The sequence below is a fragment of the Cyanistes caeruleus genome, unplaced genomic scaffold (genome assembly GCF_971803275.1).
Source record: "Cyanistes caeruleus unplaced genomic scaffold, bCyaCae1.hap1.1 HAP1_SCAFFOLD_11, whole genome shotgun sequence".
Taxonomy (NCBI): domain Eukaryota; kingdom Metazoa; phylum Chordata; class Aves; order Passeriformes; family Paridae; genus Cyanistes; species Cyanistes caeruleus.
The window spans coordinates 1604574-1630500 of NW_028255883.1; the positions used below are offsets into that span (position 1 = coordinate 1604574).

Sequence of the window (25927 nt, forward strand, 5' to 3'; positions counted from 1 at the left end):
GAGATCTACAATGTGCAAGGCCAAGGCACCAACAGCCTCCTGCTGTCACCTCAGGGTGAGTAAAACAGAGCTGAAAACGGCGCTGGAAACCCGATTCTTTCTTCCTCTGAGGGCTGGCTCAGGGCAGCAGAGGCGGGCCCTGAGGAAGCCTGAGGGCTGTTTGTGGGGGATTGTTGCTGTAGTCCAGAATTGCCCTGGCAAAAGCCCTGGGGAGCCGAGGCAGGAGCAGGTGGGAAGGGCCGGCGCTGCTGCTGCTCGTGGCCGGGAGCCCCGGCCGGGCCGGGCCTGCGCCCGCTGCGCTGCGGCTGCTGCTGCTGCCAGAGCCGGGCGGGACTCGGGGACAGGGAATGGACACGGGGGGACAGCAAAGGCCTTGGGGGCTGCAGGGATGTTGGTGCTCGGGCCAGCGCCAGCACAGAGCTTCAGCCCGCAATGAAGCCCGAGGGAAACGCTGGCGAAAGGCTCCATTCAGCCTTTCTTTACTCGGCGCTGTGAAGGGACCGAAATAAAAGGAGAACAAGCAGGGCCCGACCCCTTCTCCTTTGGGAGGAGCCCCGCGCCTGGGGCTGTGAGGGGCCGTGAGGGGCTGTGAGGGGAAATGAAGGGCTGTGAGGGGCTATGAGAGGTTCTACAGGGCCATGAGAAGTTCCATGGAGCCGTGAGGGGCTGTGAGGGGCCATGAGGAGCCTCAGCCCTGGCAGGAGGGGGTGCCACCATGTCCCCAGGGCAGGGCAGCCGTGAGGGGCTGTGAGTGCAGACGTGGCAGCAGAGCGGGCTTGGGGCAGCTCTGGGAGGGGATGAGACCCTTCCCCAGCTCCAAACCACACCAGACCCACCATTAACAGGATTTTCTGTCCTTCGAATCCACTGGCAACTTGGAGTTGAGTGTACAGTTTAATTGTGGTGAGAAAGACAAGAGAATTTTCCCAGAGTGTGATATCCAGCCATTCTTATTAATTTAAAATAATTTAAAAGTCTACAAATGAAAAGGTATACTATTAAATAATAATAAGAACAGGAAATAAAGCCCCAAATCCCAGCACCCAGCTCAGTAACATGATTTTGTTTGTAGTAAGAGATTTATAATAAATAAATAAATAAAAGAGATTTCATTTGTAATTCAGACTTCTTTCATTTTTTTCCAAGGTTCTGGTCCCTTTCCTCCAGGGTCATTTCCTTTACTCACCCACTTTCTAATAGCTAGAAGGGAGTTAAGCACACAGGAAAAGACAACAGCTCCTGTTTCCAAGATTAGCAGCCACCACTCCAGGGAACCTGAATTGCCCCCAGGCACGTGTGTGCACTTGAAGGGTGAGCAGGTGTTGGGGACAGAGATCTCAAACTCCTTCTAAGGCTGTGAGAAACCCACAAGTGGCAAATTATCATTGTGGGTCAACTCCAGCTGAAATTCCATTCCCCCACACCCTCCAAATGGGCAGGCAGGGCTGGGCTCTGGCACGGTTCAGTTTTGAGTGCCTTGTGTTGCCTGGCAGGGAAGTGATCCTATCAACTCTGGTACTGATGGATTGTGGTATGGCTGCTGAAGGAGGAGAGGGAATCTCAGCAGACAGAAAAGTCTCTTCTTCTCCTTTCTCCCTGTAGAACCCCCTCTCCAAAGAGAAATGCCTGTGCTGGGTTTCCATGGGACCCATTCCCTCAGCCCAGTGTCTGACCCACTGTGTGCTCTGAAGGACCAAAGCCAGAGGAGTCCCAATATCAGTCACCCCACGGTCCCCACACAGCAGGAGAAAGCACTGCTTGCAGTGGGGCTGCTGATCTGTGACCCATCCTGATTCCATCCACCCCACTCCTCTCAGGCACAGACACCAGAAGGATCCCAGGAAAGCCACAGTGCTCTACCAGATGCCAGGAGCACTCCCTGCTGTGGCTTCAGGGATGCTGGGTGACCTGGTTGATGAGCATCTCTGGCTGGTGATGGAATGTGTGGATGGAGGCCCTTGACAGGAGGTTGTTTGAGATAGGTGTGGGGCTGAAGGAGAGATGGCAGCTGTCAGTCGGCAGGGCAGGGACCCCGCTTGTGAGTCCATTGCCTTGGACACCCTCAGCCACAGGATGTCCAAGAAGTCACACAAGGCTTTGGCACCCTCATCCTTCTTTTCCCCCAAGTTCCTGCTTTCTGTACATTTCAGAAGAAAACCTTGTTTGTTTTTAGAACTAGAACAAAGATCCCAGAGGGAACAAGCCATGCTGGTTTTAGTCAAAAGCATCAGTGACCAAAAGTTGTTTTTCCTTGTGGGGTGTCCTCGTTTGCTGCATTTTCTGAGTTCCTCTTGGATCCTTTGGAGGGCAATAGGTTGTGCCCTCTGAGGATCCTTTGTGCTCCTTGGTGACCCAGGAGAACCTTCCAGGAGGTTTTTGGGTGAGCTGCTGCTGTGATGTCACAGGAACGTTGCCATGTCCTTGTGGTGTTCCCGTTGCTGTGGGGCACAGAGGCCTCAGTGTCAGAGTGGCTCTGGGTGCCTGCTCATTGCCTGAGGATCCTCCTGCCTGAGGCATTCTCAGCAGCCAGCCCAGCCCCTGACGGGTGTCCTTCTGTCCTGGCAGGGGGACAGACAGTCTGCAGACGTGTGCAGCACAGCCAAAATGATCCAGTAAGTGATTGCTGCAGTTTGCACTTTGGACTCTTATGGGTATTTTTTAACCCACTCAGCCCCTAAGTCAAGGATTTCCCCAGGTGTACCATATGTGCCTTTGGGATTGCTGTGGGCTTTCCATTCTTCCTTTGGAATGGATGTGATTTTGAAAGAAAATTGCCATTAAATGCCATATGTTTGGGAGAGCTCCTGTCAACATCTTCTTAAAAAAGGGGTTGTTTCTAAGCCAGCAGGTTGTGCACAGCATTTCGAATGTAGCCTGGGGGGGTTCTGTTCTTCAAGAGGAGAGTCTGTGGCAGTGGACCCTGGCACTCCCTCCATTAGCAGGTCCAGCCAAAAACTGGACACAGCCAAGTATTTTGTGTTGTTCTCCCGCCTTCTGTGTGATCCAAAAGGACTGTGGCTCCAGGAGGGAATTTGTGAAAGGAAAATGCTCTCTATAGGCATTGATTTGTTGTGTGGGAGTTCCCAGCACAGGCAGCTTTTTCTCCTAACAGCGTCTGGTTCAGGTGAAGGTCACCTCACACATGGATACTGCAAAGCTCCTTTTTCAGAGAGTGGGAAAGGAACCTGTGGTGTTCAGAGATCCCAGCTGCTCCCTTTCAACACCAATATGAGCCCTATAAGTTCCAGGATGATCCTTGTCACATGCCAGCACTCCCAGGATGGTCCCAGTTGCCTCTGGCTATATCAACCCAGTCAGTCCCAGTATGATGCCATTTGCCCCCAGCGTGCTCCCAGTTTCTCCCAGTCACCCCCAGTATGGGGGATGATGTGCAAGGTATGTTGCCAGTCACTCTCAGATATTCCCAGTATGAGTCCAGTCACTCCCAGTATAATCCAAAGATGGATGGATGGGAGGCCTGATGGAATCCTGGAGACCATTGTGACACTCTAGGGCCCCATGGAACCGTGGTGACACCGAGTTGGCTGGGAGTGTTGATGTGCTGCAGGGTAGGAGAGCTCTGCACAGGGACCTGGACAGGCTGGATCCAGGGGCCAGACCCAACAAGGTGAGGTTAAACAAGTCCAAGTGCTGGGTCCTGCACTTTGGCCACAACAAGCCCTGCAGTGCTCCAGGCTGGGGACAGAGAGGCTGGCCAGCAGGCAGGCAGAAAGGGACCTGGGGCACTGATGGACAGCAGGCTGGGCATGAGCCATCAGTGTGCCCAGGTGGCCAAGGAGGCCAATGGCAGCTGGCCTGGATCAGGAACAGTGTGGTCATCAGGACCAGGCCAGGGATTCTTCCCCTATGCTTGGCACTGGTTGAGCTTCAACTCGAGTGCTGTGTCCAGTACTGGGCCCCCAATTTTGGATAGACATGGAGGGGGCTGGAGCATGTCCAGAGAAGGGCAACAAGGCTGCTGGAGCACACATCTTGTGAGGAGCAGCTGAGGGAGCTGGGGTTGTTTATCCTGGAGAAGAGGAGGTTCAGGGGAGACCTCATCACTCTCTGCAACAACTTGACAGGAGGGTGCAGCCAGGTGGAGGGCAGGCTCTTTACCCAGGGAACAGTGCCAGGACAAGTGGACACAGCCTGAAGCTGCACCAGGGGATGTTTAGGCTGGACATTAGGAAATATTCTTCACAGAAAGGATGATTGGGCATTGGAATGGGCTGTCCAGGGAGCTGGGTGAGTGACCGTCCCTGGAAGTGTTTAAGGACAGTCTGGATGTGGCACTGAGTGCCATGGTCTGGGTGACAAGGTGGTGTTGGGTCACAGGTTGGACTTGATGCTCTCCAAGGCCTTTTCCAGCCTGGTTGATTCTCTGATGACTGTGACTCTGCAGGGCCCTGGGGAAGCAAGGGGGCCTCTGTGACACTGCGGGGCCTGGTGGAACTCAGAGGATCACAGTGACACTGTCCCACATGGCACCACAGAGCCAAAGAGCCATTGGGACACCGTGGGGCTACATGGAAACAAGGAGTCCATGGTGACAGTCGGGGTCCTCGTTGAACCACAGAGGCCACTGTGACACTGCTGGGCCTTGTGGAACCAAGGGGCCACTGTGGAACCAAGGAGACCCTGGTGAGACCCTGGGCCCCAGTGGGATCAAGGGGCCATTGTTCCATTGCAGGGACTCTAAGGGAACTAAGGGAACACCTGTGACATTGTAGTGCCCCATGGAACCAAGGGTGACACTGCAGGACCTTGTGTAACCTGGGCTCCACTGTGGCACTGCACCACCAAGGGATTCCTTGGTGGCACTCGGAGGCCTCATGGAACCAAGAGGCCCCTGTGACACTGCAGGGCCTTGTGGAAGCATGCAGAGCATTGTGACAGAGCAGGACGTTATGTCATGATGGGGCCACTGGGATACTGCAGGGCCCCAGGGAACCAAAGGGACTTTGTGACGCTGGGAGGCCTGATGGAATCCTGGAGACCATTGTGACACTCTAGGGCCTCATGGAACCGTGGTGACACCAAGTTGGCTGAAAATGTTGATGTGCTGCAGGGTAGGAGAGCTCTGCACAGGGACCTGGCCAGGCTGGATCCAGGGGCCAGACCCAACAAGGTGAGGATTAACAAGTCCAAGTGCCAGGTCCTGCACTTTGGCCACAACAACCCCTGCAGTGCTCCAGGCTGGGGACAGAGAGGCTGGCCCGCAGGCAGGGGGAAAGGGACCTGGGGCACTGATGGACAGCAGGCTGAGCATGAGCCATCAGTGAGCCCAGGTGGCCAAGGAGGCCAATGGCAGCTGGCCTGGATCAGGAACAGTGTGGTCATCAGGACCAGGCCAGGGATTCTTCCCCTATGCTTGGCACTGGTTGAGCTGCACCTCGAGTGCTGTGTCCAGTTCTGGGCCCATAATCTTGGAAAGACATGGAAGGGTTGGAGAGTGTCCAGAGAAGGGCAACAAGGCTGGTGACAGGTCTGGAGCACAAGTTCTGTGAGGGGAAGCTGAGGGAGATGGGGTTGTTAATCCAGGAGAAGAGGAGGTTCAGGGAAGACAAGGTGATGTCATGGCACAAGTTGGACTTGATGATCTCCAAGGTCTTTTCCAACTTTGCTAACTTTGTGATTCTCTGAAACCACCCTTGGAGCAGGTGTAGGATGAGCCCTGGGCCTTCTCTTCACAACTTCCAGCAGCCCAGGTCCCTCAGCTTCTCCACACAGCCCCCAAAACCCATCCTGTCAGTCCTGCAAAGCCTTTCCAGCTCCTCGTCATTGCCCAGAACAGGGAGCCCCACAGCCAGACACAGCAGCCCAGATGTGCCCCCCTGGCCTGTGCTGCCTCTGGCAAGGGAGCAGCATGAGGCACTGCAGAACCCTGCAGACAATTCCTGAAGCACCTGTAGGATGATCCTGCTCCCCGAGGGACCTTCTCATGGTGCCAGCTCAGGAACTGAAATGGGGAGTGGGGGCAGAGAGGAAAGGGCAAACAGGGATGGGCTGTTTGCAGGGGAGGGAATAGGGGTGGGAAATAGGAAGAAATCTGGAGCAGGAAGAGTAAAGAAAGCAAAGGTAAAGTAAAGGAAATGCTCAAGGCAGTCTGGGGGTGACTGCCAGGCAGCCCTGGCTCTGAGCAACAACATCTGCAGTGGCACAGGAAACTCACAGCTCATGAGTACAAACTTTCTGTGTGACTTCAGAGGCCACAACAAACCTGAGTGGTTTCCCTCCCGTCCCCCAGCCCTTCCTGGCCCCTGGGGCTGATGGCATTTGTGCTCCCTCAGGTTCATCTCCCCACAGCAGCACCATGGGGGTGCTGACACCTGCTCTGGGCAGTGCAAACAGGGGCTCCTGAGCCAGTGCTGCTGTGTCTGTGCCTGCAAGGATGCGGCACCTCTCTGAGCTGGGGGAGAGGCCAGGGCTGCACAGGGGGGATGTTGTTGGCAGCTCCATGAGGACACTCTGGGACGCTGTGCTGGGGTGTCCAGAGCAGTGGGGATGGATCAGCCCCTGCTCTGCTGCTCCTTCCTGTCTCCCCCAGGGACCTTGCAGAGCCCCAGCCATGCTGTTTGCCCCCAGCCTGCCCACGGCCACCCTGGGGCTGCTCATGGGGGTTTTCTGTGCTGAGCATTGGCCTGGGTGTGTTCTTGAGAGAGCCTGGACAAGGAGCCTGGAGCCCCCAGGCCCTGCCCTGAGGCATCAGCACTGCCCCAGCAGTGCCCATGGCCTGTCCCTGCTGCAGCCCCGGCACTGCCACCCCCAGGGCTGTGCCCGGCCCCGAGAGCACTCAGGCCCTGCAGCAACACCAGGGCAGGAGGGCAGCGGGGCAGTGGCACGGGAGCAGCACTGGCAACACCAAGTGCTGCTGTTCCTGGGCACAGCTGCTGTGCCAGCACTGATCTGCCCCAGCTCTGCACACAGACACTGCTGCTGCAGCTCCAGAGAGGGGAACAAAAAGGAGATCTCAGGAGAAAACTTTTCTGGGAGATCCTTTAGTTCCTTTAAAGCTACCAAGAGCGCAGCCACTCATTGACACAGTCTGTGGCCAAAGGGAAGATGGAGAGAGAAACAAAATGAGAAATGGCACAAACAATGATATTTTATTTTGGACAAGATCTAAAAATGAAAACAAAGAAAACATCCAAAATGAAACCAACAAGAAGTATCAAAGATGACTTTTATTACAAGTGATTTGCAGAAATTGGCCTGCAGTTTAATGTTTTTGAAACCATCCAGTCATCAGTGTCCACACTGCAGCCTTGAGCTCCTGGTTCCTCAGGCTGTAGATGAGGGGGTTCAGGGCTGGAGGCACCACCGAGTACAGAACTGACACTGCGATATCCAGGGATGGGGAGGAGATAGAGGGAGGCTTCAGGTGAGCAAACATGAGAGTGCTGAGGAACAGAGAGACCACAGCCAGGTGAGGGAGGCAGGTGGAAAAGGCTTTGTGCCGTCCCTGCTCAGAGGGGATCCTCAGCACAGCCCTGAAGATCTGCACATAGGAGAAAACAATGAACACAAAACAGCCAAGCAGCAAACAAGCACTGACTGCAATGAGCCCAAGTTCTCTAGTGTAGGAATTGGAGCAGGAGAGCTTGAGGATTTGTGGGATTTCACAGAAGAACTGTCCCAGGGCATTGCCATGGCACAGGGGCAGGGAAAATGTATTGGCCGTGTGCAGCAGTGAATAGAGAAAGCCACTGGCCCAGGCAGCTGCTGCCATGTGGGCACAAGCTCTGCTGTCCAGGAGGGTCCCGTAGTGCAGGGGTTTGCAGATGGACACGTAGCGGTCGTAGCACATGATGGTCAGGAGGAAATACTCTGTTGCAGCACAGAAAACATAAAAAAATATTTGTGCCACACAACCTGCATAGGAGATGTCTCTGGTGTCCCAGAGGGAATTGTGCATGGCTTTGGGCACAGTGGTGCAGATGCAGCCCAGGTCAGTCAGGGCCAGGTTGAGCAGGAAGAAGAACATGGGGCTGTGCAGGTGGTGGCTGCAGGCTACGGCGCTGATGATGAGGCCGTTGCCCAGGAGGGCAGCCAGGGAGATGCCCAGGAAGAGGCAGAAGTGCAGGAGCTGCAGCTGCTGCGTGTCTGCCAATGCCAGCAGGAGGAAGTGGCTGATGGAGCTGCTGTTGGACATTTGCTGTGGCTGGGCATGGGGACCTGTTCATGGACAAAAGACAGTGACAAATCAGGAGATGCTGCTTTGAGCCAAACTTGGGCCATTCCCTGTACACTGTCCTGCTGGGACTCACCCACCCTTATTCCTGCTCTGGGAAAACTTCACCCAGGTCCCTGCCTGAGCTCCAGCTGTGTTGTCTGAGTGTGCCAGGAGCAGCCAGGCCTGTGCCTGGGGGCTCTCCAGGAGCCATCCCTGCCCTGCTGCCCTGGGTTTGTGGCTATGTGGCAGAGGGACAAGGCTGGAAATTCAGGATTTGTCAGGGGATTCACTCCTAATGCAGAAAAGCTTGTTGCCATCTGCACACACACTTCTAAAGTATTGGAGGAGTATAACAGGAGTTGGTTTTAGGAACCGTTTTCCTACCCACAAATCATTCCTGGTTCTCTGAGGTCAGAAATCCCCAGCATTTCAGCTGCAGTCAGTTTGCCACTGAGAGATGTGAGAGGCAAAGGATTCCCTGTGGCTTAGGGAAGGGGAGGGGCTGGATGGGCTTGTTCCCAACTGCCCTGGGTTTGTACCTTTGGCTGGAATCGGAGCACAGTCACACTCCTGTGTCACCCTGGCATAAACCAGACCCTGCCCAGAGCAGAGTGATCTCTGAATGTCTCACACTGTCTAAAGGTCTCTGGGCAAGGGCTCAGCACCCCCCTCTGCCAAAGACACTCACGGCTCCCTTGGCAGAGCCAACAGCATTTCCTCAGCTGTGGCATCTCTGCCCTTCTCTGTGGGACATTCAGGGAACTCTGAGAGGCTCTGGCACAGATTTGCAGCCAGGAGGGCAGCTCAGAGCTTGGAAGGACACAGCAAGGAGATCCCCAGGTGTGCCCATGATGGGATCTCGGGGAGGGGACTCAGCTCATTCCCCTTTCCCATGGACTGCTTTGCCCACAGCCCCACAGGTCACAGGGAAGCTGGGACACTCCATTCCCATAGACACACCTGCCTGGCAGCAATCCCAAGGGCAGGGCCTGACTCAGCTGCTGCAGATGCCAGAGCCTCCCTGAGAGCCCCAGATACCAATGACAATATCAGAGCAGTGCATTTAGGCTGTTTAGGAGGCTCCCAGCAGAGAGACTGAGCACCCAAACTTACAATTCTGGCATCTCTGTAAATGTTCCAACATTACTTTGATACTCCTGGTGTGTCTCTTTCAACTCAGAATGTTCTGTGATTCTGGGATTACAATTCCTCTTCTGCTTCTCTCATCCCCCTTTTGTCTATAATCAAAAACCTTTTGCAACAGTGTTAGAACAGTAAAGTAAAAAACCGACCTTTATTGGAAGCTTCCAGGTGTCCCAGTGAGGATGAGGCACACCCAGCCCCTTATTTCAACAATTTATTAAGGTTGATTAATTAGGATATTTAACAGAAACATTCAATAGGAGATTCAGTTGCCCCAGTTACACACCCCTGAGTCAACCCATTGGAGTAGGTCCAAGGGTTTCTTGGCCCCACTTTTTGTTATGACTGCTCACATTCTGATTAAAATACAAATTCTTGTAGCTCCTCTCCATGATGACAAGACTATACAGTATTTCTGAAATGTATTTAGAAGGTCAAATAATTGTTCTAAAATCTAAGAGAAAGGTTAGAAAACATACTAGAGTTAATGAAGGATAATAGTTATATAAGTATGTAATAGTAGTTTAATTGAGTGAATTAAGGATTATAATTTTATAAATATATAATAGTTTACAGATCTAAAAATATATTAATAATGTACAAAAAGCAAAAATCTTTTTGTCATCATCTCAGCTTTCCCACCCTGCTTAAAGCATGAAATTGAAAACAGTTTTAGGAAAGCTCCTGATCTTTACAGGAATCCCATTCTTATCTTCTTTTGGGAAGTGTCCTCCGGAGTTGTGCCCAGGCAGGTCTGGAGCTGGGAGCAGCCCTGCCCCACACAGCCCCTCTCAGCAGCAGCCCCTGCCCTGCTCAGGGTGGCTCCTTCCCCCCACAGCTTCTCCCCAGCGCTGGGAGCAGCTCCCCGGGCCGGCTGAGAGCTGTCCCTGGCAGGCAGCAGAGTCCCTGCCCCAGCACAGCGCCCTGGGCTGCAGGACCCTGCTCTGCAGGACAGCCCTGGGCACCCCTGGCTGCTCTGCACAAGGGATAGGCAGAGAATGTACTCACAGAGTCTGTAGGCACGGGTATGTTCCAGCTTTAGGAGATGGCTCCAGGAGCTGCAGCTGCATTGTCCTGCAGCCAGAGGCTTCCTGTGTCAAGGGCTGGGAGGGATTGTGCCCCAGGCACTTCTCAGCACCTTCCCAGCCCTGACTGATTGAAGCTCTCTGTGCCTCTGGGCTGTGCCCCAGGGTGGCTGCAGGCAGTGCCCCAGCCCTGCTGGGCTGGGAGAAGAGCTGCTCAGCAAGAGAAATGTGCTTTTGAAGCTTTTCCTAATTTCCAGGATAATTCCTCTGTGCCGGGAGCCTGACCCAGCTCAGCAGCACAGACACAGCAGCAGGACTTTAATGACCCTCCTGGGGCTTTGTGCTGAGGCCCTGAACATCAGTCCCTGAGAGGGAGGGGAATAAACCTCTCAAGAACTCCAAGTGAGGATCAAACTCCAAAGTTTCTTTTACCTTTAATGGGTCCCAGTGAGGGATGTGACTGAGAAAGTGTCCCCAGGCCCCAGACAGGGCAAAGAACAGGAGGCACTGATGACAGGTGGGGACAAAGAGAAGCCAAGTCTAGGTGCCCTGGGCCACAGCAGCCTCTGTGCCAGCAAGGGCTGTGAGGAGACACCTTGTCCTGAGGCCCTGGGGCCTCCTGGCACAGCCCCAGCAAGGCTGGCCACTGTCACCCCCTTGGCCTGCCCTCAGCATCCCCCCTAGCCCACATGCCAGTGGCCTCAGGGATCTGCTGGAAGGAGTCCCTGGGGAGCCTTGCTCAGGAATGGCCCTGGGGGCTCCTTCATGCTCCCAGGGACTGCAGCTTTTTCAAAGGACTTTGGCTTTTGCCTTGGAGTCTCTGAGAGGTTTGTGCAATCATGATCTCCAATTATCTGCTGTAATTAGTCCCTTGAGAGGCTTTGTCAGTAACAACACTCAGTGGGGCTCATTAATGCTTCCAGGTACTTCAGGTTCTTAAGGCACTTTCCTTTCTCCTTCCCACTTCTGAGAAAACTTCTTCTGAGAAGTTTGTGCAATCATGGCCCAAATTATCTGCTTTAAGGAGTCCCCTGGGAGCTTTGCATTGACACTGAGTGGGGCTCATCAATACTTTGAGATACTCAGGGATTTTTCAGCGACTTTGGATTTTCCTTTCCACACTGAGTCTCTGAGAGGTTTTTGTGCAATCCTGGCCTCCAGTTCTGTCCTCCAAGGAGTCCATGAGGAGCCTGTGTTGGGGATGGGCCTCAGTGGGACACATTAATACTTGGACACACTTTGGGTGTTTCCTCTGATTTTGACTTCTGGAAAGGTTTGTGCAATCTCCTCTCAGGCCCTGAGGTTCAAGGACTCAGCTCCAAATGCACCATGGGGCTCATTAGGATCAAGCAAATCCTAACAAACCATGGCTCTGCCTTGATTTCCCTCTGGTCTGGTGCAGTTCTTAGGAAAGTTTCATACAATAGTTATGGAGAAATAGGTCAAAGAGCTTCTAAGAAATATGTATTCCTATTTTAAAGGGCATCTTTTATTCCTGTTCTCTTTGGAGCAGAGGGATTGTAGCATTCAGTGATGGATATTGATCCAGGGTCTCTCCTAAGAAGGTCTGGCCAGGTCAGAGAAGCTGTGTCTTGAGGTCTGACCCAGTGTGGACAACCTTGCTCCACATTCCCCAGCCTCATCCTGTCTCTCCTCACTCCTCTGGGATCTGCTTTGCTCAGAGAACTGGCTGCACTCAGGAAAAGAGGGGTTTTCTTTCTTTGATTTTAGCAATCTAGAACTCCTGAGTTTCCCCATGGAAAACAGACACCCTCCTCAAGTGTGTGCCAAGCCCAAGGTGCCACCAGGGAGCTTCCTCTTCCCCAAGGCAGAACCATGCAAGGAATGTTTCAGACACACAGGCAGTTCTACAATGAACACAAAGCCAGAGTTGGCTGAAGGCAGAATTAGAGCAGCTGCTGAAGGCCAGCCAAGCTTTGAACTCCTTGCAGCTGAAAGCACCAAGTGGGTTGTTGGGAGGTGTGTGAGTGAGCCAAGAGTGAGGGAAGGGAAATGCAGAGAGCCCTGGGAGTGTTTCTGTGCAGACAGGCTGCTGCAAGAGCAGCGTTGGACTTCTCTGGGGGGAAACTGTGAGGGGGGGTTGGTGTGGAGTGACCCCCCCAGTGATCTCACAGTACCCCCTGTGATGTCACACAGCCACCTGGGATGTCACAACCCTCTCAGTGATGTCACACAACCTGCCCCTGGTTGTCACACCATCATTCTGTGATGTCACATCCTGCTCTGTGATGTCACAGCATCTCTTACGTGTCACAAAACCACCTCGTAATGTCACTTATCCTCCTGTAATGTCACACAGCCACATTTGATGTCATAGTTCACTCTATGATCTCACAGTTGGCACTGTAATGTCATACAATCTGTCCTGAGATGTCACATGGCTTTTCTGGGATGTCACTGCCCACACTAGGATTTCATATCACAACCATGTGGTGTCACAGTCTGGTCTGTGATGTCACACAGTCAACCAGTGATGGGAAAGCCTTCTCTGTGATGTCATATATCTAATGTCTAATGTCAAGTCCTCTCTATGATGTCACAGTCACTTCTGTGATGTCACAGAATCCCCTCTATGATGCTGTAGCTGTTTCAGTGACCTCACACAACAAACTCTGTCATGTCACAGCCCCATCTGTGACCTCACACAACCCACTCGGAGCTGTCACACAGCCCCTTTCTGACATCCCAGCTGCTCTGGGGCTCCAGGACACAGCCCCAGAGGTGCTGCTGTGACACAGCCCCCTCTGGGACATCGCACAGCCCCTGCCAGTGCTGAGCCCCTGGGAGCTCTGTCTGGGCCTGCTCGTGTCCCTGAGATGCCCTGGCAGGGCCCCAGCCCTGCTGGGCTGTGCTCAGGAGCTGCTCCTGGCCAGAGCTGTCTCTCTGCAGCGCTGCCCTTGTCAGGAGCTGTCTCTGGGCCAGGAGCCCGGCCCAGCTCAGCAGCACAGACACAGCACCAGGACTTACAAAACCCTCTTGAGCCTTTGGGGCTCTTTGCATCACACTCAGTCCCTCAGAGTGTGCTCCAAAAACTTCTAAAGAACTCCAAGTCAGATGGAAACACTGAAGTTTCTTGTAGTTGAAATAAGAGAGACACGGCTGAGAAAGCGTCCCCAGGTTCCAGGCAGAGCAGAAGACTGGAGGCCCTGATGGCAGCTGGGGACAAGCAAGGGAAAGGTGTCTGTGGTGCTGAGCAAAGCTGGATGTGTTTCAGGAATGCCAAGGGCCAAGGGCTGAGCCCCAGCCCCTGGCAAGGCAGATGCTGTCCCTCCCTCATTGCTCAGGGCTCTTCCCGGGCCACTGCCATGTGGGGATGTGCAATGCCAAGGGCAGCACCATGGGGCGGCCCCTGCCAGGCTGCTGAGCAGGGACAAGGAGACAATGAGCCCCCAGGGCTGCCAGGGTCACTTGTCCCCTGCTGGCCTCAGGCCCAGGGCCAGCAGCCATGGCCAAAGGGCTGCACAAGTTGCCTCTAGCAGGGCCTTGCAGCTGCACAGCCCAGAGCCCTCAGCCTCTACCTGCTGCTTATGTGATAAGGCCTCCAGACCCCATCCTGGGAGATTTTTGGGTCCCCTCCATGGTCTGTGGAAATGGGAACACTGGTCAAAATTATTTTCTACCAAATCTTGCAGTGACAGAACAAGGATCAATATCTTTAAAGTGAACAAGAATGGATTTAGATTTGTTAGAAGTAGGAAATATTTTACAATGAGCATGGCACAAAACTGCAATTATTTTTCCAGAGAAGTGGATGCCCCATCCCAGGAATGCTCCCAGAGCAGGAGATCTGTGCCACCTGACACAGTGAAAGCCCCTCCCCTCCCCAAGGATGGAATTGCTGTTGTGTGGGTTCTCTGATGTGCTGGGTGCCCTCACAACCCTCCTGGCCAGAATGTCTGCTGAGGGCCAGCCAGGCTGCTGCAGTGGCAGTGACCTCAGAGCCATCACCATTTCAGCCATGTCCCCTGGGCCAGGCTCTCCCCTTTCCTCTGCCCCTGCCTTGTCTCTGCTGGCATGAACAGTTTGTTCATTATTATCTTGTCCCCAGGGTGCTGGGGCCAATTGCTTTCCAGTCAGGCTCCTGGAGCAGAAGTGGCTTTTCAGAGCCCAGCCAGAAATGAGCCCTGAAGCAGCAGCTCTGCAGTGCTGGCCACCAGGCCGGGTGCCAAGGGAGCCTTCTGGCCATGGCCTGGAAGCAGCTGCTGCTTTGGTGCCTTGTAGGAGACGGGTTCGGGAGTCAAGAGACGACCCAATGTGAGTTAGCTGCTTCTTCCCAATTTATTACAATCTTAGCTATATTTTTATAGTATTTTGAAAAGGTAACATGCGATCTGTATTATACTATGATTGAATAATTGCTATTTTTCAAGCGTTAATTTCTACATTTCTATTGGTCCAGATCATAACACCCAAGCTCTATAAGATAGTTTTAGTAAAACTTATTAAGATACATTTAGCAGATTTCTCATCCTAAATTCTTATTCTTCATTGTCTTATTAAAAATTAGTATTCTTCATTTCCTTGATACAATATTCAACAAAGAACTTAGGCTAGCTCACAGTCAGGGTTGTGCAGGCCTTGCAAGGAGCTGTGCCCTGGAGAAGCAAGCCATTCTGCAACAAGGTAATAGTGGCTGTGACTGCTGAGGTGTCACAGAGAGGGAAACACTGGGCCTGTCATTGTCATTGTGGTTTCATGGATAGGGGAACACTGGGGCTGTCATTGTTGTCACAGAGCGTAGGAAATTTGGGCTCACACTTCTGTGGTGTCACAGAGAGGATTAAATTGGAGCTCACACTTGAATGGTGTCCAGGACAGTGGAACACTGGGCCTGACACTGCTGTGGTTTCACAGAGAGGAGGAAATTTGGGGCTGTCACAGCTCTGAGGTCACAGAGTGGGGAACAGTGGGACTTTAACTGCTGTGGTGTCACAGAGAGGAGGAATTTCTTTGATTTGATTGTACTGGTGTCACAGAGAGCAAAACTTTGGGGCTTTCACTGCTGTGGTGTCACAGAGAATGGAACACTGGGTCTGCCACTGCTATTGTGTTACAGAGAGGGGAACCCTGGGGCAGTCACAGCTCTGGAGTCACGCAGAGAGGGAAATGTGGGCTCTCACTGCTCTGGTATCACAGAGAGAGGAACAGTGTGGATGTTGCTGCCGTGGTGTCACAGAGCAGAGAGGGGAACACTGGGCATGTCATTCTTGTGGCGTCCCAGAAGGAGGTATTTGAAGGTCACACTGCTGTGGTTTCAAAGACAGGAGAACACTGTGCCTTACATTGTTGTGGTTTCACAGACAGGGGAACATGGGGACTGATATTGATGTGGTTTCACAGAGAGGAGGAAATTTGGCATGTCACAGCTCTGGCGTCACAGACTATGGATCAGTGAGGCTATCAGTGATGTGGTCTCACAGATAGGAAAAATTTTGGGCTGTGACTGCACTGCTGGCACAGATAGTGGATCTTTAGAGCTGTCACTGCTGTGGTGTCACAGAGAGAGGAACACTGGAGGTCTCACTGCTCTGGAGTCACCGAGAGGAGGAAATTTGGGATCTAACATCTCTGGTGTTACAGAGATTGGAACAGAAGGGCTGTCACTGCTTTGGAGTCAGAGAAAAGAAGAAATTAGGTGTGTGACTGCAATGCTGTTACAGAGAGAGGAACTTTGGGGCTATGACTTCTGTGGTGTCACAGAGATGAGAAAATAGGGGCTGTCAGTGCTAAGGTGTAACAGAGAAAGAAACACTGGCTCTGACACTGATCTGGTGTCACACAGCAGGGTGAATTTGGGCTGTAACTGCTCTGGTGTCACAGAGAGGGCTAAATTTAAACTGTAACTACTATGGTATCTCCAAGAGGGTAATACTGAGCCTAAAATTGCAGTCGTTTTACAGAGAGAAGGAATTTTCATATGTCACTACTCTGGTTTCACAGAGAGAGGAACAGTCGGGCTGTCACTGCTGTTGTATCAGTGAGGGCATAACACTGGAGCTGTCATTGTTGTGGTGTCCCAGAGAGGATTAAATTGAAGCTCACACTTCTATGGTGTCCTAGACAGTGGAACTCTGGGCCTGACATTGCTGTGGTGTGACAGAGAGGAGGCAATTTGGGGCTGTCATTACTGTGATTTCACAGAGAGGGGAAGAGTCGGGCTGTCACTGCTGTGGTTTCAGCGAGAGAGTGAAATGGAGGTAGTTAGAGCTGTGATGTTACAGACAGGGGAATACTGGGAATCGGAGTGCACTGCTGTCACCGAGAGCGGAACTTTGGGGCTCTCACTGCTGTGGTGTCACAGAGAGAGAAACAGCGGTGTTGTCGCTGCTGTGGTGTCCCAGAGAGTGGAACACTTGGCCTGACATTGGTGTGGTTTCCCAGAGAGGAGGCAATTTTGGCTGTCACCTCTCTGGTTTCACAGAGAGGGCAACTTTTTGGCTGTCCCTGCTGTGGTGTCACGGAGACATGAAAATTGGAGCTGTCACTGCTGTGGTGTCTGAGAGAGGGAAACACTGGGCCTGTCATTGCTGTGGTGTCATGGAGAGGAGCAAAATTTGGGCTCTCATGGCTGTGGTGTCACAGAGAGAGGGGAGCACTTGGCCTGTCATTGCTGTCATGTCACAGAGAAGAGCACTTTGGAGCTCACACTGCTATGATGTCACAGGTAGTGTAACAGTGGCTCTGACATTGCTGTGGTGCCCCAGAGAAGAGGAAATTTGGGCCCTCACTGCTCTGGTGTCACAGAGAGGGGTAAAGTTGGGCTCTAACTGCTATGGTGTCTCCAACAGGGTAATCCTGGGCCTAAAATTGCTGTCGTTTCACAGACAGGAGCAATTTTGGGCTGTGGCTGCACTGCTGTCCCAAAGAGTGGAACTTTGGGGCTCACACTGCTCTGGTGTCCCAGAGATGGGAACATTGGAGCTGTCACTGCTGTGTTGTCACAGAGAGAGAGGAACACTGGAGCTCTCTTTGTTCTGGAGTCACGGAGAGGAGGAAATTGGGCATGTCACTGCCCTGGTGTCACAGGGAATGGAAGAGTGGGGCTGTCACTGCCGTGGAGTCAGAGAAAGGAGGAAATTTGGTGTGTTGTCGCTGCCCGCTTGGCCCTTCACGCCCCGGCTAGCTCGTGCCAAGCGTCAGCGGCAGGAGTGGGGAACCAGGTGAGCACTGTGTGGCTCGACCTGGAACCTCTAGAGCTCCTTTGGGCTCGGGCTCTATAGTATGCAGGGCGACACGAGGTGCAGTAAAGGGAGAGAGAGTGCTCGGAGTCCTCCAATTTCCCAGGAACAAGTTTATTCCAGCAGGTGCAGGGAGAAGGCAATGAGGGACAGGGCTGAGATCTCGAGGAGAAAGTCCGAGCCGAGACCCTGGGCACCTCTGTGCGCCAGGTTTTAAAGCCCGTGGGCGGCTCATACAACAACCAATAATGTGGCAGCCGGGGAGGTGTTGTGGGAAGGGGTTACAATACACAAATCCAATGGTAGGGACTTGGGGGAGGGAGGATAGCTATACAACCAATAGGGCATCGAGTAAGGGATGATGAGCAGGGAAGGAACCAGAACAAAAGGTGTGGTGTACATAGATTGATAGGGCTTGGGGGTAGGACCAAAGTGATGGATGGGGAACAATCTGGAAAGAGGGGAGAGGTTTACAATGACAGGCAACTGGGAACAAACCATATCGGGATAGTGGGGGAGTAACTGGGGCAAACCAACTCTAAACTCAACGAAGGTGAACAAACATACTTAATGAAGATAAACTAACAGGCGGCAACATCTCCCCCTTTCTTTTTTAGAAAGAGGAGGTTGCATCGGCAGGAGGTGCAGAGGGTTCAACAAACCAGTCTTGGGGTACGGGAGAAGGAGGAGGTGAAAAGGGAGGAGAAGGAGCGCTAACAAAATTGACTTGAGGGGAGGGGGATACAAGATGTAAAACCGATTGAACTAAACATCTCTTTAAAACTGCAAACGCTAATAAAACTATGAAAACGACGAAAACAATCCATAAAACAGTTTTTACGAAAAACATAACTTTAACTGAAAAAGGTAGGTTGACATAACAAAAAGGGGCTTGGGTTGTTTCCTCCTCCTCCTCGGGATGGGGGATGGCTCATCCGGACGCGACGTCATTGACATCCTCGACCCTATCTGGTGGCCTGCTTGGATGTCTGGGGACATAAGGTTTCACCCATCTTTGTGGGATCCACCTTAGTCCCTGGGGCGAGGATATGCAAGCGTACCCCCGCCCCCAGGTCACCAGATCGAAAGGTCCCAAGATCTTCTGGGTCTCAGGGTCCCAGACCAGCACTGGAGGGCGCTGCTGCAACTGGTAGTTCTTGTTGGTCTTGAAATGCCGGGCCACTGGAGGGTTAGGGTCCTGTTCGGAACAATTGAGAAAGTTTAGCGTGTAAAGGGCTTTGCACAACCGCTCTTGTGGCGTGCAGCCCTTCACAGTCTCCCTTTGATGAGAAAGGACACGCTTGAGCGACTGATGGGCTCGCTCAACGATCGCTTGGCCGGTGGGGGAGTGTGGGATGCCTCTCTTATGTTCCACTCCCCACTCCTGCAGGAATTCCTCCAGTTTCCTGGAGGTGTATGCTGGGCCATTATCTGTTTTTAACTCCTTGGGGACCCCCAACACAGAGAAAGCTTGCATGAGGTGTTTACAGACATGCTCGGCTTTCTCCCCCGCGTGGGCAGAAGCAAAGACTGCTCCCGAGAAAGTGTCTACCGAAACGTGCATGAACTTTAACCTGCCGAATTCAGGAATATGGGTCACATCCATTTGCCACACCTCACAACTCCCTAGGCCTCGAGGGTTCACCCCTGACCCCAGAGAGGGCATTGCGGTAGTCTGGCAATGTGGGCATGTGGCCACAATGGCTCGGGCCTGATCTCGCCGCAGGTGGAATTGGCGGACCAGACCAGGCACATTTTGATGGAACATCTGATGGCTCAGCTTAGCTTGTTGGAACAGATCTGGGAGCTGAGCCATGGAAACAGGGGCAGCGAGGGAATCAGCTACCTGGTTTCCCTCGGCTACCGGGCCAGGGAGATCCGTATGTGACCTTACATGCATTACAAAAAATGGTTGCTTTCTGTGGGAAACAGCATATATTAGCTTAGAAAGCAACTCAAACAATTTCGGGTTTGAGACCTCCTTCAGAGCAGCGTGCTCTGCTCTGGCAACTACCCCTGCAACATAGGCCGAATCAGTGATTAAATTGAAAGGTTCAGGAAACCTCTCAGAGGCTCTGACGACTGCATCTAACTCAGCAACTTGTGGAGACCCTTCCACATATTGAATATCTGCTTCCCACTGCTGAGTTTCGGGATCTCGCCAAGTCACTACAGACTTGTGAGATGCCCCGGACGCGTCTGTGAACACAGTCAAAGCTTTGAGGGGCTTTCTGCTCCGCATTTCTTTTGGAATTGGTTCAAATTTAGAATTGAAAAATTTGTGGGCAGGGGAATGGACCGAAACTTGGCCTTCAAAACTATCCAAAGCAATCTGGAGTGTCTCATTCTCCCGAAGTAGTTGATTAAACATTTCTTTTGTCAGCCTATCTGGAGACGCTTTGTCCCGAGACAAGCTGACTGGTACTCGAACGCATGCAAAATCACATCCAGCCATCTCCCGAAGCCGAGCTCGAGCTCTCCCGATGAGCTGAGCCATCAGCTCCTGTGGCCGGGTGATACTTTTGGACCTTTGATGGTTCAAGAAAACCCACTCTATGATTAAGAGGGGATCCTTAGAGCCCTGGTCCCACTGAAAAATCAGCCCACTGAGGTGTGGCATTCTCCCGAGTATGATGAATTCAAAAGGCAGGGTCGGTTCGTACCGAAGTGCTTGCCTTTCGACAAGCGCATCCTCCACTTTCTCTAGGGCTTTCCTCGCCTCTGGGGTCAGAGTCCTGGGAAAACTCAGCTCTTTTTCCCCCTTCAAAAGTGTGAAGAGGGGGGCTAGGTCTTCCGTGGAAAGGCCCAGCCAAGGCCTGACCCAGTTTAAGGTCCCACACAGCCAGTGAAGGTCCGCTAAGGTTTTCGGATTGCTGTTTATTGCCAATTTTTGAGGCACAACAGTCCTCTCAGCAATCCGCAGACCCAGATACTTCCAGGGTGGCATCCGTTGAACTTTATCCTCCTGGAGTTGAAAGCCTGCAGATGTTAAAACCTTAACCACTCGGTCAAGTGATCGGGTAAGTAGATCGTCATGGGGGGCGCACACTAGGACATCATCCATATAGTGGTGGATGATGACCTCCCCCATCTCTTTGCGCACAGGAGACAGCAACGAGGAGACGTACCACTGGCAGATGGTGGGTGAATTCTTCATGCTTTGTGGCAAAACCCGCCAGTGGAACCTCCTCATTGGGGCTTCTCGGTTGAGGGTTGGCACCGAGAAGGCAAACCGTGGGGCGTCGTCAGGATGTAGGGGAATTTGAAAGAAACAGTCCTTGATGTCGATTATGGCCAGATTCCAATTTTGGGGGAGCATAGTCGGGGTAGGCATCCCTGGTTGAAGGGGCCCCATGTCAACAATGATTTTGTTGATGGCACGAAGGTCGTGGAGGAGTTGCCACTTGTCTTTCCCCGGCTTTTGGATAACAAACACCGGGGAATTCCAAGGGCTGGTAGTTTCTACTATGTTACCCTTATACAACTGCTCCTCCACGAGCTCGTTGAGCGCCCTTAATTTATCTTTTCGAAGCGGCCACTGATCAATCCAGATTGCTTCATCAGTGGTCCAATTGAGCTTCTGGAAGGGGCGCTCTACAGTGGCCGCTATTAAAAATCCCGAGGGGTTTTCGGGATTTCAATCTTTACCCCCCATTGTGACATAAGGTCCCTCCCCCACAAGGGAACCTGAAAGTCTGCAACAAATGGGCGTAAATTTGCCAATTGCCCATCCGGTCCCTTAATTTGTACTACGCCCTTAGATACCTGCGCCAATTGAGTACCCCCTATACCCTGAACCTTCCCCACCACGGGTTGCAACTCCCAATGTGACGGCCATCTCCTTTGGGGGATGATCGTCACATCTGCCCCTGTATCAAGCAGACCCCTCAGGTTGACAGATTCCGCACCCTGCTTGATGCTGCAGTCGATGATGGGTTTATTTTCACCCACCACCTCTGCCCAGTAGACGCCTGGTGCGTGGTCGTCTACCGGGACTCCCTCTGGGACAGGAATGTACTGAGCTATGATTTGCCCTTTTGGGAGAAAATATGGTGGGTGAATGCAGCGCGCTAAGAGGATGAGATCTTCCGGACCACCCGGGAAGGTGATCGGGGAGATCTCAATCTCTGGGGGTGTGTGTCTCGTGTCCCCGATGGCGATAAACTTACAGTCGTGTCCATTCCCTGGCTGATTCTCCTCCAGTGGGTCCACAGCTACCACCGTCCAGTGCTGGGACCGGAAGAGGATGTCTTTGACGGTGATAAGGTGTCGCGTCCGGTAAATTTGCCACGTTCGATGTTTCTTTCCCCCCACCTCCGCAATACCTGCCCCACGTTGGGCGCCAGCTGTCGCTGCCCACTTGGCCCTTCACGCCCCGGCTAGCTCGTGCCAAGCGTCAGCGGCAGGAGTGGGGAACCAGGTGAGCACTGTGTGGCTCGACCTGGAACCTCTAGAGCTCCTTTGGGCTCGGGCTCTATAGTATGCAGGGCGACATGAGGTGCAGTAAAGGGAGAGAGAGTGCTCGGAGTCCTCCAATTTCCCAGGAACAAGTTTATTCCAGCAGGTGCAGGGAGAAGGCGATGAGGGACAGGGCTGAGATCTCGAGGAGAAAGTCCGAGCCGAGACCCTGGGCACCTCTGTGCGCCAGGATTTAAAGCCCGTGGGCGGCTCATACAACAACCAATAATGTGGCAGCCGGGGAGGTGTTGTGGGAAGGGGTTACAATACACAAATCCAATGGTAGGGACTTGGGGGAGGGAGGATAGCTATACAACCAATAGGGCATCGAGTAAGGGATGATGAGCAGGGAAGGAACCAGAACAAAAGGTGTGGTGTACATAGATTGATAGGGCTTGGGGGTAGGACCAAAGTGATGGATGGGGAACAATCTGGAAAGAGGGGAGAGGTTTACAATGACAGGCAACTGGGAACAAACTATATCGGGATAGTGGGGGAGTAACTGGGATAAACCAACTCTAAACTCAACGAAGGTGAACAAACATACTTAATGAAGATAAACTAACAGGCGGCAACAGTGTGTGACTGCACTGCGGTCACAGCGAGTGGAACCCTGGGGCTCTCACTTCTGTGGTGGAAGAGATGAAGCAATAGGTGCTGTCACTGCTGTTGTGGTGTGACGGAGAAGAGGAAATTTGGGCCTGTCATTGCTGTGGTGTCACAGAGAGGAGCACTTTGGAGCTCACACTGCTATGATGTCACAGATAGGGTAACACTGGCTCTGATATTGCTGTGGTGTCACAGAGAGGAGGAAATTAGGCCTCTCCCTGCTCTGGTGTCACAGAGAGGGGGAAATTTGGGCTCTCACTGCTGTTGTATCAGTGAGGGCGTAACACTGGGGCTGTCATTGTTGTGGTGTCCCAGAGAGGATTAAATTGGAGCTCACACTTCTATGGTGTCCTAGACAGTGGAACACTGGGCCTGACATTGCTGTGGTGTGACAGAGAGGAGGCAATTTGGGGCTGTCATTACTGTGATTTCACAGAGAGGGGAAGAGTCGGGCTGTCACTGCTGTGGTTTCAGCGAGAGAGTGAAATGGAGGTAGTTAGAGCTGTGATGTTACAGACAGGGGAATCCTGGGAATCAGAGTGCACTGCTGTCACCGAGAGCAGAACTTTGAGGCTCTCACTGATAAAAACAGGGCCAGGAGACCTTCTTCTCCTGTTTTAAAAGCCTTTATTGGAATCAGCTTGGGGTGGGGGCCCGACGGGTCGCGCACACACTGCCGTTGACTCCCTGATGTGACTCAGAGGAGGAGGAATGCGGCTCTTCCTACGGGGTGCAATGTAGGCAGAGCCGGGATCTCCGTCCTCGCAGGTAAACCCAGAGTCCCCTTTGGCTCGAAAGTCCAGGCGTGTCATCCCTAGTGAGTCTTCCCTGTCATGGCGAGGAAAGCGGAGTTGGTGGGTAGTGTCCCTTGATCCCGACCTTAGGGCATCTCTCTCAGTTTCTTTATTTAGTGTCCCGATGCCTCATAGATCGGGTTTTTTGTCCGAGGTGGTGTTTTTCGGTAGCTGATTTGCATAAGCCCCGATCGCCATCTTGGGGATTCCCCATCCTCAGCTGCCGTTTTGGGAAGTCTCTGGTTGCCATGTTGGGAAGTCTCTCCACTCCGATCGCCGCGCCGGGAAGTCCCGAACTCCGGCTGCCGAGCCGGGAAACCTCCGACCACGGTCCTCGTGTTGGGAGGTCTCGAGCTGCGGCTGCCGTGTCGGGCCGCTGCATCGGGAGGTCCCCGACTCTGGCCGCCATGCCGGGAAGTCTCCAACCCCGGCTGCCGCGTCTGGAAGTTTCCAACATGAGCAACAAGGAACGGTTTGACATGGAACTCAGAACAGGAACGTTTTGGAACCTGGAACAGAGGCTGCAAAGAACTCTTGCAAAACATGGACTGCAGGTAGGGCCTATTGAAAAACCTGGACTGCAGGTAGGGCCTATTCATATCAAGTCCCCCCTCTAATTCTTTGATCGGGTTGTAAACCCGCATCAATTTGGTGCCTCAGGATCTGGGATATAAATTTCTTTCAGTTTTTGAAACCTAAGATAGATTTCTTTAGCATTCCCCTGTTCTCTGCTGTCAGGAGTTTTTAGTGCCATCATTTTACTTACTTCTCCTGATGGTCTCAATCCTCCAGGGACTTCAAGGCTTGCTTTTACTGAGGTGGTAATCAATTGGGTTACACAGGGAAGTATGCACGGCAAGAAGACTAACCCAGTAATAGCACATATGATGATAAAGGCTATTTTCTTCCACCACTCTCCCTTCCAAGACCAGAACCCATCCCACCAGTTTGTGTTGATCAGGGTTGTCCATTGTTGGGTTCCTACATAGGCAATCTTCCTGATCCCTTGGGATATATTTTTGATTACCTCATTCCTGTCGTTTATTTCCAGGCAGCATTCAGAGTGATTGAACTTACCACAGATTCCTCCTTCATCAGCAAGTAGGTAGTCAACCGCTAGCCTGATTTGGTAGATTACGGAGCGGGTTTGGGTTAGTTGGTCACTGATGTGATCTAGAGCCAGGGCGGTCTTACTGGACACTATTTTGAGTACTGTTTGTAGCCGAATTATTCTATTCAGCATATAAATTGGGGTCCGATAACCCCAGGACCCGTCTTGGGCCCAGGTAGCAGGTCCATAAGTTTTGATGATGTCTTCTGTGTTCCAGATTTTTCCTTTCCATTCTTGGTCACCTCCCATTTGGATGGTCCCTCTCTTTTGTCGGTTTAGGTCCTTTTTTAAATCATCAAACAGTGGAATCCCCAGATTTGCCCCAAGTTCTTTTGGCAATAGGAAGAAAGCAGGCTTCACTATTCCGATTGTGCATGTTCCTGCCCAACTGCCTTGTGTATGCAGTACCTCCGCAAATCCAGAACAAATGTTCTGGTGTTTCCCAGAAATTACTACTGATTGCTGAGGGGGACTGCCAGAATTTAGACAGTTCTTTCATTGCCCAGAAGGGGTTTGTCTCCCCACCTGCACATTCATATAATTGATGTCCCTCGTGAAAGGTGCAACTGTGGGAATCTTTCTCTCTAGACCAATACTTTACAGGGGCTTTAGGTACCCATCGAGTTATTCCCTTCTTAATCTTTAGATAACGCTTACATGCCATGTTTCCCACTGGGATGTCAAACATTTCTCCTCTCCTCAAAATGCATTCTTCTCCTATTACCTTATTCTTTAGGTTCCATCGTTCTATTTTTCTTACTCCTAAAGACGGGAGTTTTGGCTTACTTTGCTTCCACTTAAGTAATTCCAAAGGTCCTAAACTAATACCCTCCCAAGGCCAGATATCAGTCATTTGGGTGTTACCACACACCCAGCAGTTGGTTACATTTAGTTCTTGACTTATCCTCTCCACTAGGTCCACAAAGAGGTTTTTCCCCCTTGGAAGGTCCAATTCCCCTCCCACATCTTTGGGTTGAGTTATTTCCTTTTCCTTTACCAGGTCAATGGTAAATGGTCCATTACCTGAATGGTCCATTCTGCCTGAATTAATCTCTGAAACACAGCCATTGTCCCACAGGACACTCCCCCAGTAGTCTCTGCCGGTATGTGGCAGTGTTTCTAGCCATCCAATATCGCTGTCCATCTTCCTGACATGGCATGGCTAGGGAAGAGCTTATGCATTTAGGGTTTAGATTCATGTGGATTTGCAGTAAGGAACTTCTCTCCTCTTCATAGTAGAGAGGTTGGTAGCACCTGGTGCATGGTCCTGATGGATCTCCTTCAGAGACCCGAATCAGCAAGAGCCCCACCACACACCCTAGGTGTCCAGTATAGGCCATCATTGGAGATCAGCCTACCCGGTCTTGCCTCCTGGGATTTTCAAAGGGGCACCTGGGAGGAGTTCTTTTTGT

At 52.3% G+C, this 25927-nt stretch overlaps 2 protein-coding genes across 2 annotated transcripts in view; one reads left to right on the plus strand and one right to left on the minus strand.

Annotated features, from left to right (window-relative positions):
* LOC147647309 (serine/threonine-protein kinase pim-1-like) overlaps window positions 1-25927 on the plus strand; it is a 76245-nt gene that overhangs the window by 21068 nt on the left and 29250 nt on the right. The gene's annotated exons all lie outside the window — the stretch shown is intronic.
* Window positions 7087-9502, minus strand: LOC147647311 (olfactory receptor 14J1-like). The gene is made up of 2 exons (XM_086872244.1): window positions 9469-9502; window positions 7087-8178 (listed from the first exon to the last, which is right to left on the minus strand). Exon 2 carries the CDS (start codon window positions 8153-8155, stop codon window positions 7223-7225), a length of 933 nt encoding a protein of 310 aa, XP_086728370.1. The 5' UTR covers window positions 8156-8178; window positions 9469-9502; the 3' UTR covers window positions 7087-7222.